Source organism: Dreissena polymorpha, chromosome 5 (assembly GCF_020536995.1).
Source record: "Dreissena polymorpha isolate Duluth1 chromosome 5, UMN_Dpol_1.0, whole genome shotgun sequence".
NCBI classification, from domain to species: Eukaryota; Metazoa; Mollusca; class Bivalvia; order Myida; family Dreissenidae; genus Dreissena; species Dreissena polymorpha.
The window spans coordinates 101,129,845-101,156,381 of NC_068359.1; the positions used below are offsets into that span (position 1 = coordinate 101,129,845).

A 26,537-nucleotide genomic window follows, 5' to 3' on the forward strand; every position below is an offset into this window, starting at 1 on the left:
ATTAAATCAACAAATTAAATATTATTTAAATAAAATTGTACTTATATATATATGTGTGTTTAATAAAAATATAACAAAAAAAGTCATTTTTGTTTAAAATATTTTAGCACGAGCTACTCCCCACAATATTATGGTACCCTGCTCCAACATCAAGTTGTGAAATCTGTCAAAAAATCTAAGCAAGAGTCCTAATGTCTTACTTTATCTACATTGTAAAATGAGCGTTCCACTTGATAAACAGAAGATCTTACTACAAGATGGCAAAAGTAAACAAAGTGTTCCAGCTTTGGTATGTAATTTTCTTTTGAATTATATTTCTTCATCATTTAGTGATAACTTGTTTCACATAAAATGTCAGTGAGTGAGCACAGGTGGAAGTAACGTACCCTGGATAGTATTTTTTTGTTATTTATTTTTTTAAGAGCCTATTATATTCAAATAAATACATAAAATCATGTTTAATGAGAAAAAAAATTGACAAAGAGCCGTGAAAAAAATCCCCACCCTCTGATATTGGAATCATAACGTTATGATTCCAATATCAGAGGGTGGGGATTTTTTTTCATGGCTCTTTGTCAATTTTTTTCTCATTAAACATGATTTTATATATTTATTTGAATATATTGGGCTCCTAAACAATATATATATGAAAAATACTATCCTGGGTACGTTACTTCCACCTGTGTGAGTGAGCGTAAGTGATTACGATTTTCTTATCAAGTCTGACGACAGTATTCAATGGTCTTGCAAAAGCTGTAAAGGGGCATCCCAAAAAGTTTTCAAAATGCTAACATTGGTACACAAAAGGCAAGACCAGCTGGAGAGCGAGATGAAAAATCTTTCGAAAAATGTTCAGGAATGTAATGGCAACATAACAGATTTGAAAGAAACCTACACAGTTTTGTATCAGGCACAGTTAAGGATATTTTGGATGAGCGACAAGAGGAAAGTGCAAGGGTTAACAATTTGATCTTTTTTAATGTAAAAGACTCGGGGAGCGATCTCGTTATCTCCTCCATAGACACCTAGTACTGGTTCTTCCCAGGAAACGGACTCGATAATGTCCCTCTGCCTATAATGCTCTAAAGGACGCTTGGCAGTATATATAGATAGATAGATAGAAGATAATGGGAACCTCAGCGCTGATAAGGATACGTTAAAATCAATTCTTTAAGAAGTATTAGGGTTACCAGGTGCATTTGGGCATGTTGAAGCATCATCTATTACAAGACTAGGAAAATTTGACAACAAATCAGTTAAGGTCAGACCGTTACAATCGAAAGTAGGGACATTAGAGGTATGATCCTCAGAAATGCATTTCGTATGAAAAACAATGAAGAATTCAGCAAAGAAGGGATTGGAAGGGACCTTAAGGAAGGAGTTGACAATTAATCGGAAGGATGACCCTAATAGGAATTGGGGAATAAGAAGAGATAAAATAGTTGAGCTACCAAAAGTCATCCGCACAGAGGCAGCGGGGGACAGGAATGCCAACTTTAGGATTTATTGTTCAACACAGTTAATGTTAAATAGTTTAATAGTTCTAAAGTTAATTGTTCTTCATTACCTTCTGATTTATCATTTTTAACTGAAAGTACAGATAGTATTGTGTCATTTGTAACTGAGACATCTGATTCGAGCATTAGTACAGACAAAACAAATGTAAATACCAAAAGTTCATTTGTGGATTCATTAATAATTGGCTTTACAAACATTGACAGTTTGTCAAATAAGGTTGCAGAGTTGGAAGCATTCTTAGCGAATGAAAATCCAGATATTTTTGGTATATGTGAAGTTTTTCCCAAATTTGCACATGAGAAGCTGAGTGTAAATGACATTAAATTTTCAGGCTATGATGTGTTTTGTCCAATTACAGATGGAAGCAGGGGTGTTATGTTATTAGTAAAAAAAATACTGAAAGCTTCAAGTGTTGTTGCATAGGATTCAATTAAATTTGCTGAACATGTCTGGTGTGATTTGAAACTAAAAGGGAAAGACAATATTTTAATTGGAATGATTTACAGGAGTCCCAACTCAAATTGTGCCAACAACTTAAGACTGTTTGAATTAATCAACAAAGTCTGTAAATTAAAATATTCACATCATGTTATTATGGGAGATTTTAATTTCAAAGACATTAATTGGAAAACTCTAGAGTGTAACTATGTCATTAACTCAGATGGTCATCAATTTTTTTATACAGTATTGGATTGTTTTCTGCATCGGCATGTCAAGGAATGTACGGGTTTTAGAGATGGTCATAATCCCAGCTGTCTGGATCTTTTATTTATTAACGCTGAATCTACAGTACTGGATAACTCAGTTGTTGTGACATCCCCCATTGGTAAAAGTGATCATTCGGTTGTGTACTGCAAACTGTGTTTATTTACGGATGATCTATCAGAACACCAAGAAAGGCGTCAATATTTCAAGGGGGACTATGAAAGTATAAGGGCTAATCTGTCCCCTGTGGACTGAGACTTATTATTTACTAACAGCGATACAAACTGTGCATGGACATTATTTAAAACTACTATTGAAGAGGTAACATCCAAACATATTCCACTTTAGTCAAATCGTAACATTGTAAATATTCATTGTGCACAGTTACCATTGTGGTTGGATAAAAACGCTAGATTAGCAATACAGAAGAAAAATAAGTATTGGAAAAAGTACAAATACTCAAGATCACCTATAGCTTATCAGAAATATGCAAGCAGCAGACAAGAGTGTGCAAAGGCAATAAAAAATAGTAAAAAATCTTACGAGAAGAAAGTAGCTTCAGAAGTTAAAAACAATGATAAGTCCTTCTGGAGGTACATGTATGTGAATTCCAAAAGGAAAACTAAAGACACTATCGGTGCATTGATTAAGCCTGATGATTCGGAGGCGGAAACTTGTGAAGAAAAGGCCAATTTACTCAACACTTTTTTCAGCAGTGTATTTGTGAAAGCAGAGATTGAAACAGGAGAACACATAGAAGTCATGGATGAAATCGAAATTTTAAATCACATAAGCTTTAGTGAAATTGAGGTTTTAAAAGTGTTAAAGTTAATAAACCAAGGAAAGTCACCAGGACCGGACTGTATTCATCCTAAAGTGCTTAGTGAAGCTACAAATGAGTTGGTTAAACCATTAACATTGCTTTTCAACAAATCATTGAATGAAGGAGTTATTCCAGAGGATTGGAGAAAACCCATTATGTCGCCTATTTTCAAAAAACGAAACAAAAAAGACCCATCAAACTATAGACCTGTTAGTTTAACATCAGTTGTATGCAAGCTTTGTAAAAAATTGATTAGAGAAAAATTAACAGTTCATATTATGGTTTCATGTCAGGATGTTCTTGTGTTATTCAGCTTCTAGAAATTTTTGATGAATGGGCAAATATGCAAGATTCTGGAGTACCAATAGATATTATTTATCTTGATTTTGCTAAAGCGTTTGACCGTGTTTCTCATGATTTGCTGCTGTTTAAGCTGAAAACATTGGGAATTGTAGGTCAACTTTTCAACTGGGTGCAAGACTTTTTACATAACAGGACACAGTGTGTGCGGGTTGGTTCATCTGTTTCTTCATGGGCTGATGTAGTAATTGGAGTACCCCAAGGAAGTGTACTAGGTCCAATTCTATTTCTCTGCTTCATCAATGACTTGCCTGATGTTGTCTCTGGAATAGTGAAAATCTTTGCTGATGATACTAAATTATATTCACAAGTTCCCAATATTGAAGAGTGTGAAAAGCTTCAGGCTGATCTTGACAAACTTTGTGACTGGAGTGAAAAGTGGAAATTGTCCTTTAATGCCAATAAATGTAAGGTCATGCACATAGGAAGTAATGAAGAAGTGTTCAGATACTCTATGAGAGAGAAGGATGGAAATTTCGTTTATGTTGAATCTGTGACAAATGAGAAAGATTTGGGAATAACTTTTGATAATAAGCTCAATTTTGATCAATACATTTCTGATATCACATGTAAAGCACAAAGAATTCTAGGATTGATACACCGAACATTTGAATATCTTGACAAGGACATGTTTAATAATTTATACAAATCGCTTGTTCGACCCACATTGGAATATGGATCTAGTGTATGGTCTCCACATTTGAAAAAACATATTAAGAAAATTGAAGATATTCAACGAAGAGCTACCAAAATTGTGCCAAACTTGTTTCACCTTCCTTACACTAAGAGATTGAAGGAACTTGGTCTTGTCACCTTGGAGTATAGACATTATAGAGCTTATATCATACAAGTGTTCAAATCCATGCATAATATTGACAGTCTGAAATGGGACAAACTGTTCTCTCTTTCACAAAATGATTTGCGTGGTCATTCATTGAAACTCCATGCACCAAAGTGCAAGAAGAACATCAAATTAAATTCATTCTCAATTAGAGCTATTTCATTTTGGAACAGTCTGATTGAAGAAACTATTTCTTCAAATAATGTGAACCTTTTCAAAACCCATCTGAACAAGGAAAATTGGAACGTTAAACAATTTGAACCATCATGTTATGCGCACAATGAAATTAATTATCCCCACGCTTTTTGAAAAAAAGGTGGGGATATTGTGGTGATCTCCGCCGTCCGTCCGTCCGTCTGTCCGTCCGTCTGTCCGTCCGTCCTGGCCACTATCTCCTCCTACACTAAAAGCACTAGAACCTTGAAATTTACACACATGGTAGCTATGAGCATATGTGCGACCCTGCACTATTTGGAATTTTGATCTGACCCCTGGGTCAAAAGTTATAGGGGTTGGGGTGGGGCCGCGTCAGAAATTATCACTCATTTTTTTAGGTTATTTTACATTTACTTCTTTATTTCTACACCGATTCACTTCAAATTGATACTGGACCTCACCTATGACAATACGGTCAATCTCAACCATGCATGGCCCCATTCCCAACCCTGGGGCGCCCCGCCCACATAGGCCACACCCACCAAAAATTTCCATTTACTATAATTTTTTCATTTCTACACGGATTCACTTCAAATTGATACTGAACTTTTGTTATGACATTAGGGTCAATCTCAACTATGCATGGCCCCAATCCCAACCCTGGGGCGCCCGCCCACATAGGCCACACCCACCAAAAAATTCCATTTACTATAATTTTTTCATTTCTACACGGATTCACTTCAAATTGATACTGAACTTCTCTAATGACATTAGGGTCAATCTCAACTATGCATGTTCCCATAACCAACCCTGGGGCCCCGCCCACATAGACCACACCCACCCAAAATTGCCTTTACTATAATTTCTTCATTTCTACACCGATTCACTTCAAATTGATATTGAACTTCTCTTATGACAATACAGTCAATCTCAACTATGCATGGCCCCATTACCAACCCTGGGGCGCCCCGCCCACATAGACCACACCCACCCAAAATTGCCTTTTACTATAATTTCTTCATTTCTACACCGATTCACTTCAAATTGATACTGAACCTCTCTTATGACAATACGGTCAATCTCAACTATGCATGGCCCCATTACCAACCCTGGGGCGCCCTGCCCACATATGTCACACCCACCCAAAATTGCCTTTTACTATAACTTCTTCATTTCTACACCAATTCACTTCTAATTGATGATGAACTTCTCTTATGACAATACGGTCAATCTCAGCTATGCATGGCCCCATTACCAACCCTGGGGCACACCTAGGTCAAACATTCGGCGTGGGGATACGCGTCGGCCTCTGCCGCGCCATTTCTAGTTAGTTATATATCAATTGTGAGAAACCTACAAGAAGACCTTTATAAGACAGGCCAAGATAGCTTAAACGCTAAAATTATGGCCCTACGATCCAGGTATCCAGGTAGGTGATACTATCAACTTGCCGATAGAAAATCACATGCCAAAAAACCTAAAATATTTCCATTAGAATTTTGTCCTTTTGGCTTTTGTGTGTATGTGACAAGATGTAAAAATAAATGCTGTTATATCATTTTTCTGTATTATTATTTTGCCGCAGTACACTTCTGATTTTTTGCAAAAATGACCAATGAAAGTACGACAATGAAAAAATATCATATGATCACAAAAACTATAAAATAAACAGTTTATAAAGCTGTCATTTAACCATATTTCAGATTAAAAAGGTTTAATTGAAAATAAATAAACACTACCTATAATAAAATGATGTACACAAAAGCACTCGCTATCCCAAATAAAGGATCACTGTTTACAGCATTACCGGTATCTTCCCTGTCAGATCAACAGTTGGAGCATCTTTTCACAAATTTGTAAAATTGTACATTTATCCAAGTGACACACTATGCAACAATTGATTTTGCTTTGATTACACTTTTTCATGAAATACACGATAGTGACCCCCTATTGGTGTGACCCTCTATTGGTGTGACCCTCTATTGGTGTGACCCTCTATTGGTGTGACCCCCTATTGGTGTGACCCTCTATTGGTGTGACCCCCTATTGGTGTGACCCTCTATTGGTGTGACCCTCTATTGGTGTGACCCTCTATTGGTGTGACCCTCTATTGGTGTGACCCCCTATTGGTGTGACCCTCTATTGGTGTGACCCTCTATTGGTGTGACCCTCTATTGGTGTGATCCTCTATTGGTGTGACCCTCTATTGGTGTGACCCCCTATTGGTGTGACCCTCTATTGGTGTGACCCCCTATTGATGTGACCCTCTATTGGTGTGACCCTCTATTGGTGTGACCCTCTATTGGTGTGACCCCCTTTTGGTGTGACCCCCTATTGGTGTGACCCTCTATTGGTGTGACCCCCTATTGGTGTGACCCTCTATTGGTGTGACCCTCTATTGGTGTGACCCTCTATTGGTGTGACCCTCTATTGGTGTGACCTCCTATTGGTGTGACCCCCTATTGGTGTGACCCCCTATTGGTGTGACCCCCTATTGGTGTGACCCCCTATTGGTGTGACCCTCTATTGGTGTGACCCTCTATTGGTGTGACCCTCTATTGGTGTGACCCCCTATTGGTGTGACCCTCTATTGGTGTGACCCCCTATTGGTGTGACCCTCTATTGGTGTGACCCTCTATTGGTGTGACCCCCTATTGGTGTGACCCCCTATTGGTGTGACCCCCTATTGGTGTGACCCTCTATTGGTGTGACCCTCTATTGGTGTGACCTCCTATTGGTGTGACCCTCTATTGGTGTGACCTCCTATTGGTGTGACCTCCTATTGGTGTGACCCTCTATTGGTGTGACCCTCTATTGGTGTGACCCTCTATTGGTGTGACCCCCTATTGGTGTGACCCTCTATTGGTGTGACCCCCTATTGGTGTGACCCCCTATTGGTGTGACCCTCTAATGGCAAGTTGACTGTACATTTATAAGCCGCTTATTTGTGGGGAAAAAAATCTAATTTAAGAGAAACATGAACAAGAGTTTCGTTTTTCCATTAAGAAACCATTTATAGAAAAAGAACATGCTCAAAGTAACAAAGTTTAGCAACTAATCTGGCAATCAGAATGGCAGATATTATGAGAAACGATGTACATGATACTGATTAATACTAATTACTATAATTATGGAGCTTAGTCTTGCCAGTATTTTGGCAAAACATTACAGATTTTAGTTTTTGTTATTTTGCCCCGAAGAATACACATTAAACTATACATTAACATATTAAACAGGTATGTTTTTAAATCTTTTTACTTAAACTATTTACATGTTTTCCTTAAGAGGGCCGATACTACGGATACACATGCTACAGAAATTCTACATGTATAACATAGTCAACATAATGTGTTAAACTCAAATTATTTTGTGTTATTACACCTATTACAGGTTTGTTTTTACCATCTGACACAATTTAATCAAAGCGTCTTTCTACCGGTACAATAAGTCCAACAAACAAATACGTGCACATGTAGTATGACGAATCCTTTGACCCCGATTTAGTTTTGGTTTCATTCAATGACACAACTTTCAATTGCATTTGCGTAACATTAACCCTTTCAGTGCGGGAACCGAATTTTGAAGGCCTTTGCAAACAGTTTGGATCCTGATGAGACACCACAGAACGTGGCATCTCATCAGGATCCAAACTGTTTGCTATTCTGATAGTATTCTTTGAAAAAAAATCGAAGAAAATGCTAATTTTAGAAATTCAGCAGACGACATTTTAGCAGAAGACAAATTACCCAGCATGCAAAGGGTTAAAGATGCAGTAATCAGTCCTCTTAATTTGCACACCCAATTTGCCAATACAAGTAAAAATTAAATATAGCTGAAAAAGAATGAAGTTGAAGTTTCTTTCATTTGTTTTCTAATCTTAGGACCCAAGGTGGATGGAAGAAGTCCAGTTTGTTGGCTACCAGGCTCCACCTATTGACCTTTCAGACAAAGGTCAATATGAGGAGTGGCTTGAGAGGCTGAAATTTATTGAGGATGACCTACATTGGCTTCTGCAGTTGCCTCATGGGAGATTCTGGTGCCAGGTGAGACAATGTCCTAACAAAAGGTAGGGTTTAAAAAGGGGGATATATAACTGTTATCTAATAGAAAAACTAGGGTCAATATGTTGTTGTTTTTTACTAGTGAAAATCAGACAAATTAATGTTTCATTATTACGTGAACTTCATAATAATTTAGAAAATTATCATAAAGGGACACTATGGGCAAAAATTATGTCCTTCTAAAATGGTCAATTGTGCACCAAATCTTTTTTATTTTAATGATGTTATTTTCAAAATAGTGATTTCACTGGATTTGTCTGCAGTACCTTAAATAATAACTACTTTTAATAATATGAAAATAAAACTACTGATGAGTTATATTTAAATTTCAAGCAATCCATGGCGTATAACATTTAGGGCAGAAAGAATACCGTATAACCCCCACGCCCCGTGGAGAGGTATATTTGAGTCACTCTGTTGGTCTATTTGTCAGTCTGTCAGTTTATCCACATAAAATGTTTGGAGTTTGGTAAACGGTTAAATTGAAACTTTGCATAAGTAATCACCATGAAATGAAGATATATGCATACAGGACATTGTTTTTATCCTATGGGAGGGCGAGGCTGGGAGCCACGCATTCCAGAGTTATTTTCCCTTGAACCTAGCTGACAAAGTCGTTCATGACTATTAGTTATGTTTACTACAAAGCTTGGTTATAGTTAAATTCTGTTGCTATAGTAACTTGGTATTGTTTTAACTTTTTGCAGGCCATATTTGATGAGAGCTTGCACAGATGCATTGATAGCTATCTGCGATATGCTCCCCGCTCCTATGAAACGGTAGCAAAATTACCTTCTTCTGCAAAGAAGTCGCATGATGAAGTTCATCGCCTTGTGTTCCTAACGTGTATGAGAATGTCAACATATAAGGAATCAAAGGTCATAATTTGTATTATATATTTGCATAGCACTATATTATCACAAAGAGTAAATTGTAAAAAAAATCACTGTTAGACAATTTATAGATTTAAATGTGCAGTGTAGATGCATAATTTCTTAAGATATCCCAATTATCAGATAGGTACCTCACTTGAGCGCTCAAAGTTAATCATGGACTTTATGTTTGTGTATTTAATTAGTTTTGAATATTTCTAGGAACATCACATCACGCCAAGCGTGTTTGGTGAGATCCTCTATGAGAATTTCCTGTATGACATACCCAAGCTTCTGGACCTGTGTGTCCTGTACGGGCAGGGGAACCAGCCTTTGCTGGCACGGATGATTGAGAACATTTTCACACAGCAGCCAAAGTATAATGACGACCTCGCTGGAATTGTTGGCACTTTGAGTGAGGTACACTGCAGCCTTGCTAAAGTGTTATAAGATGATTGAAATCCAGTGATCCAGATTCTTTAAAAATCATGTTTACCTTGACATGTTTTGCTACTAGATCACTTTTTTTTATGCTCCCCCCAAAATTTTTAGAGGGAGCATGAAGTTGCCGCTTCGTCTGTCCGTCCGTGCGTCTGTCCGTGCACAATTTTTGTCCGGGCTATTTCTCAGCAATTAATGACTGGAATTCAATGAAACTTTATGGGAAGCTTCACTACCAAGAGGAGATGTGCATGATATCAGAGGATTCTGGTCAGATGATTTTTCACAGAGTTATGGCCCTTTGAAATTTTTCATTAACTGTACATATAGTGCAATTCTTGTCCGGGCTATTTCTCAGCAACTAATGACCGGAATTCAATGAAACTTTATGGGAAGCTTTGCTACCAAGAGGAGATGTGCATATTATCAGCGGGTTCTGGTCGGATGATTTTTCACAGAGTTATGGCCCTTTGACATTTTCTTTACAAATATTATTGTCCCCCCAACTACTGTGCCCTCAAGATGTTTCCTTTTATCTGAATATATAGTGCAATATTGTGACAAAAAACCTTTGGGGAGCATCACCTGTCTCCGACGGTATCTTGTTTTTAACAGTTACATGTATTTTGTGTGACCAAGAAAATTTATGAATCACTCAATTTTGAAGTGTAATGGTTGTCATTTTACAGCTGTCATAAGTTTTATGGTTTACTTTTGCTGTATGAGGAAGAATATTTTTTTATCTGTCTTTGCATTAAATTGATGCAGGAGAAATGTTGATGCATTTGAAAGAAATGACATCTTCCAGTTCAAAATAGCCGTAATGAAAAATGGGTTTGTTTAGGGTTGAGTTTCATACTAAGTATATCTCGTAAGGGAGGAGCCATCACAAATTACCAGATCAAGATTAAGAAAAGTTCAACTTCTTTTAGTTTACAGAAAAAAATGTTGAAAAGAGTAAAATTTCATGTTTCTTTCCTTTCAACAGGTTTTTGACAACATCATGGCTAAATGTGGCATTCATCCCGACCCGGGGTCACAAACACCTCAGAAACTTGGTGACCAAGGCAACATAGTATCACTGGTTACCATGGCAACTGGAGAATTCAATGACATAATTCTGTACTTATCAGACATTGGAATGACCTTGACCTCATTCCTCAACGTCTACCCCCCTGCCTGTATGGCCTTCCACGGTGGAGAATTTCTAGTCAAACTTCCAGCATTTTATGGTGCTGTAGTGCCAGAAGTGTTTGCAACATTGAAACAAAAAGAACAGGATATAAGGTGAATTTATAAATTCATTATTTATAAAGATTGCATCTAAAACAATTGCACAGATTGTATGCATTAAGGTTTTGAGCTGTATAAGTGTTATTAGCCAATATGTATATATCTTCTGTTTCTAAGTCTAAGTTTAATAAGTTTTTGGTAGTAGTTGAAGACAAATGTTAAATTTGCCATGTTTTCTTACTCCATACACTATTTTCTAATTGTTCCTTGTTTTATTGTCCATTCCATGAATTGTACAACAGAGCTAGATATCATGAACTAGTGCAAATTATTGAAGTAAATATATTTTGGAGATTTTTATGCCCCCCAGCATCCATAGATTCCAGGAGGTATATAGCAATTTGGCTGTTTATTCGTTTGTCTGGCCTTGTGTCCATAAGAGGCTAAACCAAAATGATGTTTTTCATTAAAATCAATTCTGCTCGCTGCAATGCTTTTATACTGGCATGAATTTTATCTAATGATATTTAATTACTTTCAACACACCCACATCACTTGACCTCACTTTGACCTACTTTTTTTACATGGACTTTGGCATACTGACCAACAAATCAATACATAGATGGCTTCCACTGTGGGCATAGGTGTTATTTGAAGGCTACATGTTGTTCACTTCAATATTTGGCGTTGCTGTAAGACATTTGTCTTTGTTATTATCTAAAACATCTGATATATCCTCATTTTACTGATTGTAGTGATAACAATCGTAAGTCACAATCTTATTGCAAAGTAGTCCCCATACTATAAATTCCCATCACCCCAAATTGGCAAATAAAGTGATATTGTTCTGAAGATCTAGATTTAATTCATGTGTGTTAAGTGTTGCCAAGATTAGCCTGTACAGTTTGCTCATGCTCATGTGGAACAAATTTTCTGCCTTAACTGGATTTTTGCAAAGGAGGGACTTCTTTTGAGTAAAAAACTAAAAAGTCCCTGAAAAGCTGAAAGTGTGTCCCTGATTAGCAGGTGCAGTCTCTATGACGACACTTTTCACACATGCAAGAAGTTCTGAGACAGAGACTCGTAATTTGTGTCGTGTTATGAGAAATATGGGTTTAATGCATGTGCGTAAAGTGTTGTCCCTGATTAGCCTGTGCAGTCCACACAGGCTAATCAGGAACGAAACTTTCCGCTTAAGCTTGATTTTCTGTAAGGAGGGACTTCCTTGAAACTAAAAATACCATAAAAGCGGAAAGTGTCGTCCCTGATTAGCCTGTGCAGACTGCACAGGCTAATCTGGGACGACACTTTACGCACATGCATGAAGCTCTGTTTTTATAGGCAGAGACTCGTAATTTTATAAACTCCTTGTTACAGCACCAAGAAGGCACTAAAGCAAAAGCTGACACAGGCAAAGACTAACCTTTTGGAAGTGTTCAAGACAGTCGTGTATCACTGCTGCATCCAGCCACTGCTTGAGAAAAGGTAAAGCTTATGGTATGAGCTGACAAATATTTTAGCTTGAAATGATTTTCAGAATGATGTGAAGAGAATATCAATATTGGCTTGTATGCCACTAATAGTTGACATACCTTAACTACTACTCTGTGTTCCAGCAACTATTTTGTACTGGTACTGGATTAAAGTGTACTATACCAGATGTGCAGGCCGCTGTCTGTCATTTATTGTTATCAAAAGTTATTAACTACTCAATGTGGCCAGGTTTCTTGGAAAAATGTGAATATTATAGACCAATATTGTGATAAGATGATTTTAGAGTTTATTTAAGATGTATTGAAAAAGCCCATAAGAAAAGTAAAGAAAAATAGGGGTAATTGTACCGTTTAGATAACTAGATGTTAAGTATCAATATTCCTTGGGGCCCATCCCTACTTGAAACTGAAAACTTAACCATTTGCAGGCTGGGAAATTTGTTGTCTGCTAAAATGTTGTCTGCTGAATTTATAAAATTAGCATTTTCTTCCAAAAAAATTCAAAGTATACTATCAGAAAAGCAAACAGTTTGGATCCTAATGAGACACCACATTCTGTGGCGTCTCATCTGGATCCAAACTGTTTGCAAAGGCCTTCAAAATTCGGATCCAGCACTGAAAGAGTTAATCTTTATGATTTGTTATACTCTCAAGGGGTAAATATACAATTGGACACAATATTTCAGATGAGTTTACTACCCTTTAACAGAAAATGTTATTTGGAGTTTGATGATGTGACTTGTATTTTACTATCCATTTAAAAAACAGTGTGCGTAAATTTAAAATTCATATTCAAAAATAGAAAATACATCATTAAGTTGTATGTTTAATACCGCATCTTATGCCATGACCATGTTGCTATCATATTATAAATTATTTTGGTATACTAGGAACATATAATCAAATAATTTTAAGATTTTGTTTGTTATGTTAACTAAATGTGTGTCTTGCTTGTAGGGCTATTTCATCTGACTACATAGAGGACTATCTACATATCATGTCTGGCATTCTGAATGACAGAAGGTATGGACATGAAGTCATCTCATTGGTTTCCTGCAATAAAGAAGGTGTTTATGCTTTGCACCTGTCCTTGGTCGTTTGGATGGTCTGCTTGTAAACCATTTTATTTCTGCTCAATCTTGACAACTTTTTTGAGATAGACAGGTGAAAGCACATAGTCATGGAGGGGGAGGCTAACATTTTTCTACAAATACCTCTAAATAAGTTTATTTGAACATAGTTACATATTGAATGTTCAGTTAGTATAGTTTGTCAGTGTAAATGCTCTTGTTATTTTGTGTTAAGATGATGCATACTTAGGAGCACATTTTACAAACAATGATCCCAGGTTCAAAGTAAATAAACATTATAACTAAAATTGAATACCCGTACTTATAAATACTAATAGCAATGTAAAACAATTACTTGCTGACCCAATAACTCACCTATTTTTGACATGTGTTTTGGTAAGAACAACACAAATAGTATTAAATATACAGTATATTCTTAGATCTCTAAACATCTTTTTAAAAGTTCATTTTTAGCTCATCTATTTTTTGAAGAAAAAAAATGAGCTATTGTCATCACCTTGGCGTCGGCATCTGTGTCGGCGTCCGGTTAAGTTTTATGTTTAGGTCCACTTTTCTCATAAAGTATCAGAGCTATTGCATTCAAACTTGGTACACTTACTAACTATCATGAGGGGACTGAGCAGGCAAAGTTTGATAACTCTGGTGTGCAATTTGACAGAATTATGTGCCCTTTTTAACCAGGTTTTCCGAAGGAAAAAACTGGTTATTAGATTGGCGAATGCGGGCGGGCTGGCTGGCTGGCTGGCAGGCTGGCGGGCTGGCTGGCGGGCGGGCGGAACAAGTTTGTCCGGGCCATAACTTTGTCGTTCATTGTAAGATTTTAAAATCATTTGGCACATTTGTTAACCATCATTAGACGGTGTGTCGCGCGAAAAAATTACGTCAATATCTCCAAGGTCAAGGTCACACTTTGAGTTCAAAGGTAAAAAATAGCCATAAATGAGCTTGTCTGGGCTATAACTATGTCATTCATTATGAGATTTTAAAATCATTTGGCACATTTGTTCACCATCATGGGACGGTGTGTCGCACGAAAGAATCACGTCAATATCTCCAATGTCAAGGTCGCCACTACTAAAAATAGATTCATTTTAAAACAAACTTACAAAGGGGGTTGATTTTGTTTGTTCATTTCAAAAGTTCAGTTTGAGTTGTCTCCCATTATCAGTTTTTTTTTCACAATGAAAACCTGGTTTTGTAACAATTTTGTCCCTTGTTATACTTAAAAAATTGAAAATTTGGTTAAGTTTTGTGTTTAGGTCCATTTTATTCCTTAAGTATCAAAGCTCTTGCATTCAAACTTGGTACACTTACTTACTATCATGAGGGGACTGGGCAGACAAAGTTTGATAACTCTGGTGTGCATTTCGACAGAATTATGTGCCCTTTTTATACTTAAAAAATTGAAAATTTGGTTAAGTTTTGTGTTTAGGTCCATTTTATTCCCTAAGTATCAAAGCTATTGCATTCAAACTTGGTACACTTACTTACTATCATGAGGGGACTGGGTAGGCAAAGTTAGATAACTCTTGCTTGCATTTTGACTGAATTATGTGCCCTTTTTATACTTAGAAAATTGCAAATTTGATTAAGTTTTGTGTCTATGTCCACTTTATTCCTACAGTATCAAGCTATTGCTTTCATACTTGCAACACTTACTAACTATCATTCGGGGACTGTGCAAGCAAAGTTATGTAACTCTGACTGGCATTTTGACAGAATTATGGCCCCTTTATACTTAGAAAATTGAAAATTTCTTGAAGTTTTGTGTTTTGGTCCACTTTACTCCTAAAGTATCATAGCTATTGCTTTCAGACTTGGAACACTCGCAAACTATCATAAGGGGACTGTACAGGACAAGTTCCACGACTCTTGTTGTCATTTTGACGAAATTATGGCCCTTTTTTGACTAATAACTTTAAATACATGGTTAAATTTTGTGTTTACGTCCACTTTACTTCTAAAGTATCAAGGCTATTGCTTTCAAACTTCAAATACTTTCATACTATCATGAGGGTACTGTACCTGGCAAGTTTAATTTTACCTTGACCTTTGAATGACCTTGACTCTCAAGGTCAAATAACAAAAATTATCTAAAATTGCCATGAATTTTATTTATGATCAGATGTGATTGATACTTTGACAAAACAACTCTTACCTGACATACAACGATAATACAATGACCACACCCTCGCACTTTACCCTCCCCCAACCCGACCCCACCATTTTATTTTTATTTTTGAAAGATCATCTTATAAATGACCACACCCTCACACTTTAATCCCCGACCTCCCCCCCCCCCTCATTTTTTTTAAACATGGTTAAAAAACATTATTATATATTATTATAATTTTTTTTAGACAGTCCCACCCAAGAATCTCTCCCCCCCCCCCCCCCCCCCCCTAAAAAAAAATATTTTTTGTTTGTATTTTTAGCTCACCTGATTGCTCAGGTGAGCTTTTCTGACCGGTCTTTGTCCGTTGTCCGTCCGTCAGTTCGTTAACATTTGCTTCTAAACACTCTAGAGGCATCATTTGTTGTCCTATCTTCATGAATCTTAGTCAGAAGCTTTGCCCCAATAAAATCTCGGCCGAGTTCAAAACTGGGTTGTGCCGGGTCAAAAACTAGGTCACTAGGTTAAAAAAAAAAAAACTTGTAAACACTGTAGATGTCACATTTTATGTTCAATCTTCATGTTACTTTGTCAAAATGTTTGTCTTAATGATATCTTTATTGAGTTTAAAAGTGGTTCCGGTCTGTTTAAAAACATGGCCGCCATTGGGCGGGTCAGTTTTCCTTATTTGGCTATAGAGAAACCTTGTAAACACTGTAAAGTCACAATTTATGCCCAATCATCATGAAAGGTGGTCAAAACATTGGTTTTATTGATATCTCGGACGAGTTCGAAAATGGTCCAGATCAGTGAAAAACGAGGCCGCCAGTGGGCTAGGCATTTTTTCTCTATATCTTTATAGTGGAAACATGTGAACACTCACATTTTTGGCCCAATTTTCATGAAATTTGGTCAGAAAATTTGTTTCTTTGATATGAGAGTTGAGTTCGAAAATGGTTCCGGTCAGTTGAATAACATGGCCGGCGGGGGGGGGGGGGGGGGGGGGCAGTTTTTTTATATTTATATAAAAGCTTGTGAACATTCTAGAAGTCACATGTTTTGCCCAATCATCATGAAACTTGGTGAAAAGATTGGTTTTATATATATCACATAATTAATGCCATAATTATTGCCCTAAGATTGTCCAAATTTTCATTATATTATACAAAATCCTTGTAAACACTCTAGAGGTCACAATTTTGTTTCAGAATTTATGAATCTTGGTCATAATATTTATTTTTGTAAGCAAAGTTTGATGTTTGGTAAGGGGTGTCAACTCAAAATACAGGCCACCAGGTCAAATCTTACAAAAACAAAATCACTCCATATGCCAGAGTTTTGGTTCAATAATGATGAAACTTGACCAGGATGTTTGTCTGGACAATATCTAGGTCAAGTTTGATGTTTGGTAAAGATTGAATGAACTGACTCCTCTCAGGTGAGCGAACTAGGGCCATCTTGGTCCTCTTGTTATTTCTTATTTTTGGAAGATAATGTAATAAATGACCAAACCCTTACACTAAACACCCCTCTCCATCCCACCCCTACATCTCTTTTGATTGAAGTATTGAGATAGGTCCCTTCACCTTTAAAAAGAAAAATAGATGAGCGGTCTGCACCCGCAAGGCGGTGCTCTTGTTTTATTTTGTATTTGTCTTGTATGTGTTTGTATAAACCTTAATATCAGCATTTGTTTTTGCAGGTTCTTGGCCGACTATGAGGGTATTCACAGTTTTCAAGGTGACATTGACATCCTATTGCAGGCTGGTGGGGACATGTATCCTTGACCATAAATAACATGTACAGCTCCCTACATGTTTTATTGGGGCTCATGATGTTACTTGATTTTTATATTTTTTATGTAATACACACATAACACATTATTTTGTATAAACAATTTGGTCAATATAACATGTTTTTGTGCAATTTAAAGGTGTCTTTCAGTGAAGAGCATTTGATATAATAGTGCACACGTTGTAGATTTAAAACCATGTTTTATTGAGCTTGTCCAAGAAAATCATGTTTGTTAGCCAAATGTTTATTTAGTTAATATGGTAGGAAATGACATCTTGTGTACAGACCTTTGTTCATTTTAAACTAGATTTGATTTGATCTTAACAACGACAATCCAATCTCATATTATAGCTATGACTGTATCTCATGTGTTAATAATCCTTGACATTATTAAACAAGAAACTGTCTCAGGAGACGAGTGATGCTCCCCAAAGGTTTTTTTTGTCACAATATTGCACTATATATTCAGATAAAAGGAAACGTCTTGAGGGCACAGTAGTTGGGGGGACTAGAATTTTTTTATAGAAAATTTCAAAGGGCCAAAACTCTGTGAAAAATCATCCGACCAGAACCTGCTGATAATATACACATCTCCTCTTGGTAGTGAAGCTTCCCATTAAGTTTCATTGAATTCCGGTCATTAGTTGCTGAGAAATAGCCCGGACAAAAATTGTGCACGGACAGACAGACACACACATGCCCGGACAGACGAATAGGCAACTATATGCTCCCCCCAAAATTTATTTTGGGGGAGCATAATAAAATGTACTGTTCAAAACATTGCATTTCTTAATTTTAATTTCTAAAATACTAAAATGTTTCGGCCATAGCCTTCATTAATAGAATGAATATAACCATTAACCATCCTTATTTATTTATAATTTTTATTTATAAATAATCCTTGACAGCATTTTCAGCGATGAAACCCGAATTCAGTACATAAAGGAGGCAGTCAACCTGGCCTTCGCCACATTTGGCAAACGCAAAGCTCCTAAAGGGGCCATGAACCGAGGGGGAAGAAAAAGCCCTGATGGGTCCCCGTCCCCACTGGAGGGCGGGGCCTCAGGGGTGGGTACCTTGGCGAGCTGTAGGGTGTCTGATCTTGTTCCTGCAGATGCCTACCAGGTGGAGGATTATGTGAGTGTAATATAAAGTTGGCCTGTTTGTTAAACACTTTCCCCCTCAGATATGCATAAGACAATCAAGACTTTTCCGACTAGATTCAAGTTTTAAAAGCTTCATAACCAACCCTTAGATACTGATGAGCAGCAAACAGCATAAAACCTGAATAGATTTGAAGTTTCTTGATGGCTGTTCTGGTTTTATGCTGGTTGCATAAAACCAGTTTCACACTGGTTCTAATTGTGTTATATACAAAATAGAATGCTTTAAATTTGCACTGAACGTTATGCATTAATATGAACTTTCATGTAAAAAATATTTCTCTAAGTGTTAAAGTGTTTGACAAAATAAGGATGAACATTTATTTTGCCTAAAATACAAACATGTGCCCATACTTAGCACGTTATTAACATAAGACATTGAATTTCAAAAAATATTTTTTCAAGTAACACAAAAATATTAATGCATACAATATTTTACTAGACTGCTTAAAAATGATATCACCAAGATAAATATTGTATGATAATGGCATGCCCACTGTAGGATTCCTCTGCTGTTGGTGCCTGTGCCACACTAGTGACAGGCGTAGAGCTGGAGTCCCTGATCACCTCTGTGAAGGACCTGCTTCCAGAGCTGGGCGAAGGCTTCATTGAGGTAATATTAGCTTAATTGAGGTAATAAAGGCTTCGTTGAGGTAATATTAGCTTCATTGAGGTAATATTAGCTTAATTGAGGTAATATAAGCTTCGTTGTGGTAATATTAGCTTTATTGTGGTTATATTAGCTTAATTAAAGGTAATATAAGCTTTGTTGAGGTAATATTAGCTTCATTGAGGTGATATTAGCTTAGTTGAGGTAATATAAGCTTCGTTGAGGTAATATTAGCTTCATTGAGGTGATATTAGCTGAGTTGAGGTAATATAAGCTTAATTGAGGTAATGTTAGCTTAATTGAGGTAGTACATGTATTAGCATAATTTAGGTTATATTAGCTTAATTGAGGTAATATTAGCTTAATTGAGGTAATATTAGCATCAATGAGGTAATATAAGCTGTATTGAAGTAAATGAAGTAATATTGTCTTTATTGAGGTATAATTAGCTTTAATGAGGTAATTTTAGCTTAATTTAGGTAATATTAGCGGTATTGCAGTAATATTTGCTTTATTGAGGTAATATAAGCTTCGGTGAGTTAATATAAGCTATATTGAGGTAATATTGTCTGTATTGAGGTAATACTATCTGTATTTAGGTAGTATTAGCTTTAATGAGGTAATATTAGATTTATTGTGGTAATATTAGCTGTATTGAGGTAATATTGTCTTTATTGAGGTAATTTTAGCTTTAATGAGGTTATTTTAGCTTAATTTAGGTAATATTTGCTTTATTGAGGTAATATAAGCTTCAGTGAGTTAATATAAGCTATATTGAGGTAATATTGTTTGTATTGAGGTAATACTATCTGTATTTAGTTAGTATTAGCTTTAATGAGGTGATATTAGATTTATTGCGGTAATATAAGCTTTATTGAGGTTATATTAGCTTTATTGAGGTACATGTAATATATGCTTAATTGATGTAATATTAACTTATTTGAGCTAATATTAGCTTAATTGAAGAGATAGTAGCTTAATTTGGTAATATAAGCATCCAGAGCGGAGATAAGGCTTCTTTGAGGTAATTTAAGCTTTTCAGAATTGATTGAAGCCTCTAATGAGGTAATTTATGGTAATTAAGTCAAACCATGCTTCTGGATTCAAACTGGTGATGCCCCAGGGATCACATGATTTTTATAATCTTGTGCAGCTCAATAACTTACAAATATCTCAATCAACAAGGCCCAGAGCTATGATATTTGACTTAACTTAGCATGTTAAAATCATGCCCCTTCCCCTTGGGTCAAAACTGTCACGTTGGCAGTCCTCAAACAAGTTAAAATTGCACCTTTAATGATGTCCTAGGGGTCACTTAAATTTTTCAGACTTTTATATCCAAATGACTTAAAATGAACAAGTATGCTCAAATCATGTTTCTGGGATAACAGTCATCAAAATGGCTTATATAAACATCTTCAGTTAAATAACTTCATCTAAAAAACTAAGACCATCTTGAACCTCCTGTCAAGAGTTTGTATTGCGATACAAAGAAATTTGTCATATTGTTTGTGCTTACAATGTAAGGTTTAGGCATGGGGGATCAACATTTAAACCAATGTTTAAAATAGCTAAAGTTTATAAATTGATTTTCAAATAATTTAAAAGAAAATAGGTTTGCCTTAAATTTTCATTTGTATATCACGTATTAAAATATTGTAGTTGTGCCTAGAAGAGCTGGGGTATGACATGGAAAGAGTCATCAACTCGATGTTAGAGGACAGACTTCCCGCTAGCTTGCGGGACTTAGATAGGCAGCTACCAAGGTAAATGTATTGAACCATAAAATAATAAACACCAAATTACATAAATGGAGGTGTTATTTCAAATTATCTAATTAATATAGAATTCAACAAGTAACAGTGTTCAAGGATGTTCCTTTTTTATGCCCCCGGATCGAAAGATCAGGGGCATATTGTTTTTGGCCTGTCTGTCTGTCATTCATTCATTGTGTGTGTCCCAAAACTTTAACCTTGGTTAAAGTTTGGTCATAACTTTTTGAATATTGAAGATAGCAACTTGATATTTGGCATGCATGTGTATCTCATGAGGCTGCACATTTTGAGTTGTGAAAGGTCAAGGTCATCCTTCAAGGTCAAAAGTCAAAAAATACAATCCAAGGAAAGTAATAAGCTTTAAAAGGGAGATAATTTCTAAACCTGCCAAATGATTTATTGAAATTTTATTTCAAAGCGGCGCAATAGGGGGCATTGTGTTTCTGATAAACACATCTCTTGTTAAACTTATACTTACTAATTATCTGCTTTAAAAAGAAAAGAAAAAATAATTATCTGCTTTTTATGTTAGAAAAAATTAGGCGTTGAATATCAATTGTTGTTTATGGAAAGCTGACAAATTTTCTACCTGTAATTATTATCCTAAAATCAAGACTTTTATCTTGATGTCGGCAATTGTTGATGAATTGCTTAAAGACAAAGCTGTAAGTGGTACAGTTTAAGGAATATATGCTTCATAAAATGTTGTTGATGGCACATCCCATTATAATATATTGGGTAAGTATATTGGCCACAGATTACCTTTTCATGAATACTTATTGTAAGCTTTTGTCTCTGCAGGAAACAAAGGGCAGCTACTCCTCCAAGCCTGGTACATGAACGGAAGAATATCTATGACTTTGATGAATTCGACGTCTTTCACAGGGATGATGTTGATACTCGGAAAATAAGGAGAGGGAAAGCGTAAGGATAACAGTCAACATACAATATTTTAACAAAAATATTTGCTGCGCTCTGAAAAAACTAAGATTAGCACATGTGCGTTAAGTGTGGAGTCTGATTAACCTGTGCATTCATCTCTTTTTATTTTTGTGGCATTTCAAAAAGTATATATATATTAAAACAAATCTGTCTTGAATCTATATTGAAATTTAAAATCTGCATTATCAAATTTTGAAATGTGTTACCTTCCCAATCATTGTTTGAGCACATGATTAGTACCCTGGAGTAACAGTATGGGTCTTTAAGTTTTGTTAATGAAAATAAGTACCAGTATTTGTATAGAGGCCATTTTGGGGTTTTGTTATGTTTTTTGTTCAGACAAAAATTTTGTTGCTATGTTTATAGAAATAATGGAAACTAAAATCCTGCTTTGACTTAAAAAGTACTTGAGGTAGGTTGTTTAAAAATGTTATATTGTAGCCAATTAACATTTATAGTAGCTTAATTATTCTCAATGCCTATTTTCTCAATCAATGACGGATTTTAAGATCCAATTAACTTTGTAAAAAAAAAAATAAAGAGGCTTCTCTTACATATTACATTCTCACAAAAATCATATATTAGTAAAAATGCATAAACTAAATGGTTGTTATTATTTACGCATGAGTATTTATGTGTATTTATTATTGCTATATTGTTATTTGGTGATGAGCTGTATATGCTTAAGTCGTAAAATGAACTATCTGTACTGTTCTGTCCTATTTATTCTTTAATATTCTTATTGTTATATTGATCAGATCACATACTTAAAAACTAACTTAAAAAATCCTCATGACTAATTCAGAGACAAGTCCGAGTCTGTGGTGATCGGAGACCAGTCAGAGCTGCGTGACATCAAGGATGCAATCAGCAAAGACTACGGCATTGTGGTGGACGTGGTGGAGGATGATGGGAGAGGGCACTTGGGGTCGCCAAGGGTCGCAGGGGTCAACAATGAAGGCTATGCCAGGGATATGTATGAGGATGAGTATGATGATACATACGATACAAACGTGGTTGGTGCTGATGACGCTGACTCAGCTGACGAGCTTACCACTATCAGGTGAGTAAATTAGCGAAACTCTTTGAAAAGGGCTTGATACATGTGTTTAAAATGTTGTCCCAGATTGGCCTGTGCAGTTCCCACTTGCTTATCAAGGACAGCACTTTCTTCTTTTATTGTATTTTTAGTTAGAAGAAAGTCTATTCTAACCCAAAATACAGTTAAGGTGGGCATTTTTGTCCCTGATTAGGCATATGACCACTTCACAGCTAAATCTGGGACGAAACTGTATGCACATGCATAAAGCCCCGATTTCTCAGAGGGCATCTATTATGATAAGAACTTAGTTTACATATCACATTCTGGGATCAACGCATTGGGTTAAAGTGTCTTAGTGTTTGTATTGGGTTTACATATCCAAGGATCAGTAATAGTTGTAGTTTTTAAGTGTAATTATCAGTTTAAATGTCTTAATAGCAGTAACACTTTACAGTGCCTTGTCAAATTGTTACAATTGTGTTGAAGGGTCAAAGTGTCTGTGTCCGATCATCAGTACAGGGATAAAGTGTCTATGCATCAGTACAGGGATAAAGTGTCTATACATCAGTGCAAAGAAAAAGTGTTTGCATCAGTGCATGGATAAAGTGTCTGCATCAGTACAGGGATAAATTGTCTATGCATCAGTACAGGGATAAAGTGTCTATACATCAGTACAGGGAAAAAGCGTCTATACATCAGTACAGGGATAGTGTCTATGCATCGGTACAGGGATAAATTGTATTAACATCAGTACAGGGATAAATTGTCTATGCATCAGTACAGGGAAAAAGTGTCAATACAACAGTGCAGGGAAAAAGCGTCTATACATCAGTACAGGGATAGTGTCTATGCATCGGTACAGGGATAAATTGTATTTTCATCAGTACAGGGATAAATTGTCTATGCATCAGTACAGGGATAAATTGTCTATGCATCAGTACAGGGATACATTGTCTATGCATCAGTACAGGGATAAAGTGTCTATACATCAGTACAGGGATAAATTGTCTATCCATCAGTACAGGGATAAATTGTTTATGCATCAGTACAGGGATAAAGTGTCTATGCATCAATACAGGGATATAGTATCTGTATATCAGTACAGAAATAAAGTGTTTATACATCAGTTCAGGGATAGTGTCTATGCATCAGTACAGGGATAAAGTGTCTATACATCAATACAGGGATAAAGTGTCTATACATCATTACAAGGATAAAGTGTCGATACATCATTACAACGATAAAGTGTCTATACATCATTACAGGGATAAAGTGTCTATACATCAGTACAAGGATACAATGTCTATACATCAGTACATGTAAAAATGTCTATACATCAGTACAGGGATAAAATGTCTATGCATAAATACAGGGAAAAAATGTCTATAAATCAGTACAGAGTTTAAGTGTCTACATGTATATATCAGTACAAGGATTAAGTGTCTATGCATCTGTACAGGGATAAAGTGTTTATACATCAAAACTGTGATCGTGTCTGTACATCAGTACAAGGATTTAGTGTCTATGCATCAGTACAAGGATAAAGTGTCTATACATCAGTACAGGGATAGTGTCTATGCATTGGTACAGGGATAAAGTGTATTTACATCAGTACAGGGATAAATTGTCTATGCATCAGTACAGGGTTAAAGTGTCTATACAACAGTGCAGGGAAAAAGTGTCTATACATCAGAACAAGGATTTAGTTCAATGCATCAGTACAGGGATAAAGTGTCTATACATCAGTACAGGGATAAAGTGTCTTTACATCATTACAAGGATAAAGTGTCTATACATCAGTACAGGGATAAAGTTTCAATGCATCAGTACAGGGATAAAGTGTCTATACATCAGTACAGGGATAAAGTGTCTATACATCAGTACAGGGATAAAGTGTCTATACATTAGTACAGGGATAAAGTGTATATACATCAGTGCAGGGATAAAGCGTCTATACATCAGTACAGGGATAAAGTGTCTTTACATCAGAACAGAAATAAAGTGTCTTTACATCAGAACAGAAATAAAGTGTCTATGCATCAGTACAGGGATAAAGTGTCTATATGTCAGTACAGGGATAAAATGTCTAACATCAGAACAGATATTGAGTGTCTCTGCATCAGTAAAGTGTCTATGTATCCGTACAGGAATAAAGTGTCTATGCATCAGGACACCGATAAAGTGTGTATGCATCAGTACAGGGATAAAGTGTCTATGCATAAGTTCAGGGATAAAGTGTATCTGCATCCGTATGTGTCTCAAGTGTCCAACATGTGGCAGTGATACATTGGTTTGTAGGCAGATATTGTTGATATTAAAAAATTCATTGAAATTGTATTCTTTCAGGCCGTTCACTGTACCGCGGGTTCTTGGGGGAGGTCAGTCCAGAGACTCACCTAGACCTTCATATGAGGAATCTGAGGTATGGGCATGTTTCCTATGGGCATGTTTCCTATGGGGATGTTTCCTATGGGCATGTTTCCTATGGGGATGTTTTATTTTGTAGCAAAAAGGAATCATTAGATGCTTCTTTTTTTTATAAATCTTTTTTAAGATTTGACCTCCCATTCAAATTGTTCAATTTTATGTAGTGAGATTTTCCTGCACAGTGTTGAGGATAAAAGACGAGTGAATACTTAAATAAGATATAATTCAGTACAAACATGTTAATTTGTTATACTTAAAATCCTCTCAAATGCTAAACATCTTTGGTCCATAGTAGTGTTAATATTTTTTATAAAGTATTTTTGTTTTTAAATTATAAATGTTTAATTTTTTTTAATATAAGAAATAAATGTTCTTTGCCTACATTTTTAAAAGGAATCTGAAGAGGAAGACCCTGGTAAGAAAAGAGATCTCTTCCTACAAGATCCAGCTGAGCTGCGGGAGAGGGCTGCAGAAAGGGCACATACAAAAGCAAACAGGAACAAGCAAGGTCAAGGTGGAGGTCAAAGGTCAGAAGGCAAATCTCAAGGGTCAGGTCAGGGTGGGAAGACTTACGATGTCAAGGGTGGGCCAAAAGGTCAGGGACAGAGCCAAGAGGTGCTGCGAAACAGGCGCTGGAAGACACAGCACAAAGGTGATCATAGGAAGGCACTTGCGGATAAGAAAAGAAGAGTCTGAATTCTTTTATACTTTTTGACGTTAAATTGCAAGGACAGTTTATTTGGGATTTGTTGCGGTTTGGAGTATACATGTACTATGTGATGACGTAATAAACAGTAAAATATATCATTATCTTTACTGGTATTTGTATATCCACAAAAGAAGGTATAGTACTGTAAGTAGATTCACCTTCAACCCATAATTAGATGGTGAGGTGGTTTTGCGTCCATTTAGATTTCAGTAATTGTAACAAGCCTGGAAAGATTTTATTATAACTTTGGATTATTTCCAATGACCAAACTCAATTACAAATCCCATGCTCCTCGGTAAAGAGGCAAGATCACAATTCAAGGTCAAATGTCATGCTTTTTTCAGCAAAGTAATCTTAGCATGGTTGGA

General features: G+C 36.1%; 1 protein-coding gene and 1 long non-coding RNA gene across 3 annotated transcripts; one reads left to right on the forward strand and one right to left on the reverse strand.

The window, feature by feature from the left end:
* Positions 1-120: 120 nt before the first annotated feature.
* Positions 121-26,264, forward strand: LOC127881223 (activating signal cointegrator 1 complex subunit 2-like). 2 transcript variants are annotated; one of them, XM_052428955.1, is made up of 15 exons: positions 121-289; positions 8,285-8,446; positions 9,172-9,342; positions 9,559-9,756; positions 10,766-11,064; positions 12,388-12,495; positions 13,461-13,526; positions 17,410-17,484; positions 18,419-18,638; positions 19,167-19,277; positions 20,937-21,040; positions 21,851-21,973; positions 22,797-23,054; positions 25,380-25,455; positions 25,854-26,264. In XM_052428955.1, the coding sequence occupies exons 1-15, from the start codon at positions 218-220 to the stop codon at positions 26,154-26,156; spliced, it is 2,346 nt and encodes a 781-aa protein (XP_052284915.1). In that variant the 5' UTR covers positions 121-217; the 3' UTR covers positions 26,157-26,264. The 2 variants fall into 2 exon arrangements, with proteins under 2 accessions (XP_052284915.1, XP_052284916.1); XM_052428956.1 differs by having other exon boundaries at positions 123-266.
* LOC127881226 (uncharacterized) lies at positions 6,554-7,292 on the reverse strand. Its single transcript, XR_008049975.1, has 3 exons — positions 7,212-7,292; positions 6,956-7,131; positions 6,554-6,843 (listed from the first exon to the last, which is right to left on the reverse strand). It is a non-coding gene; the product is annotated as an uncharacterized LOC127881226 (long non-coding RNA).
* Positions 26,265-26,537: the final 273 nt, after the last annotated feature.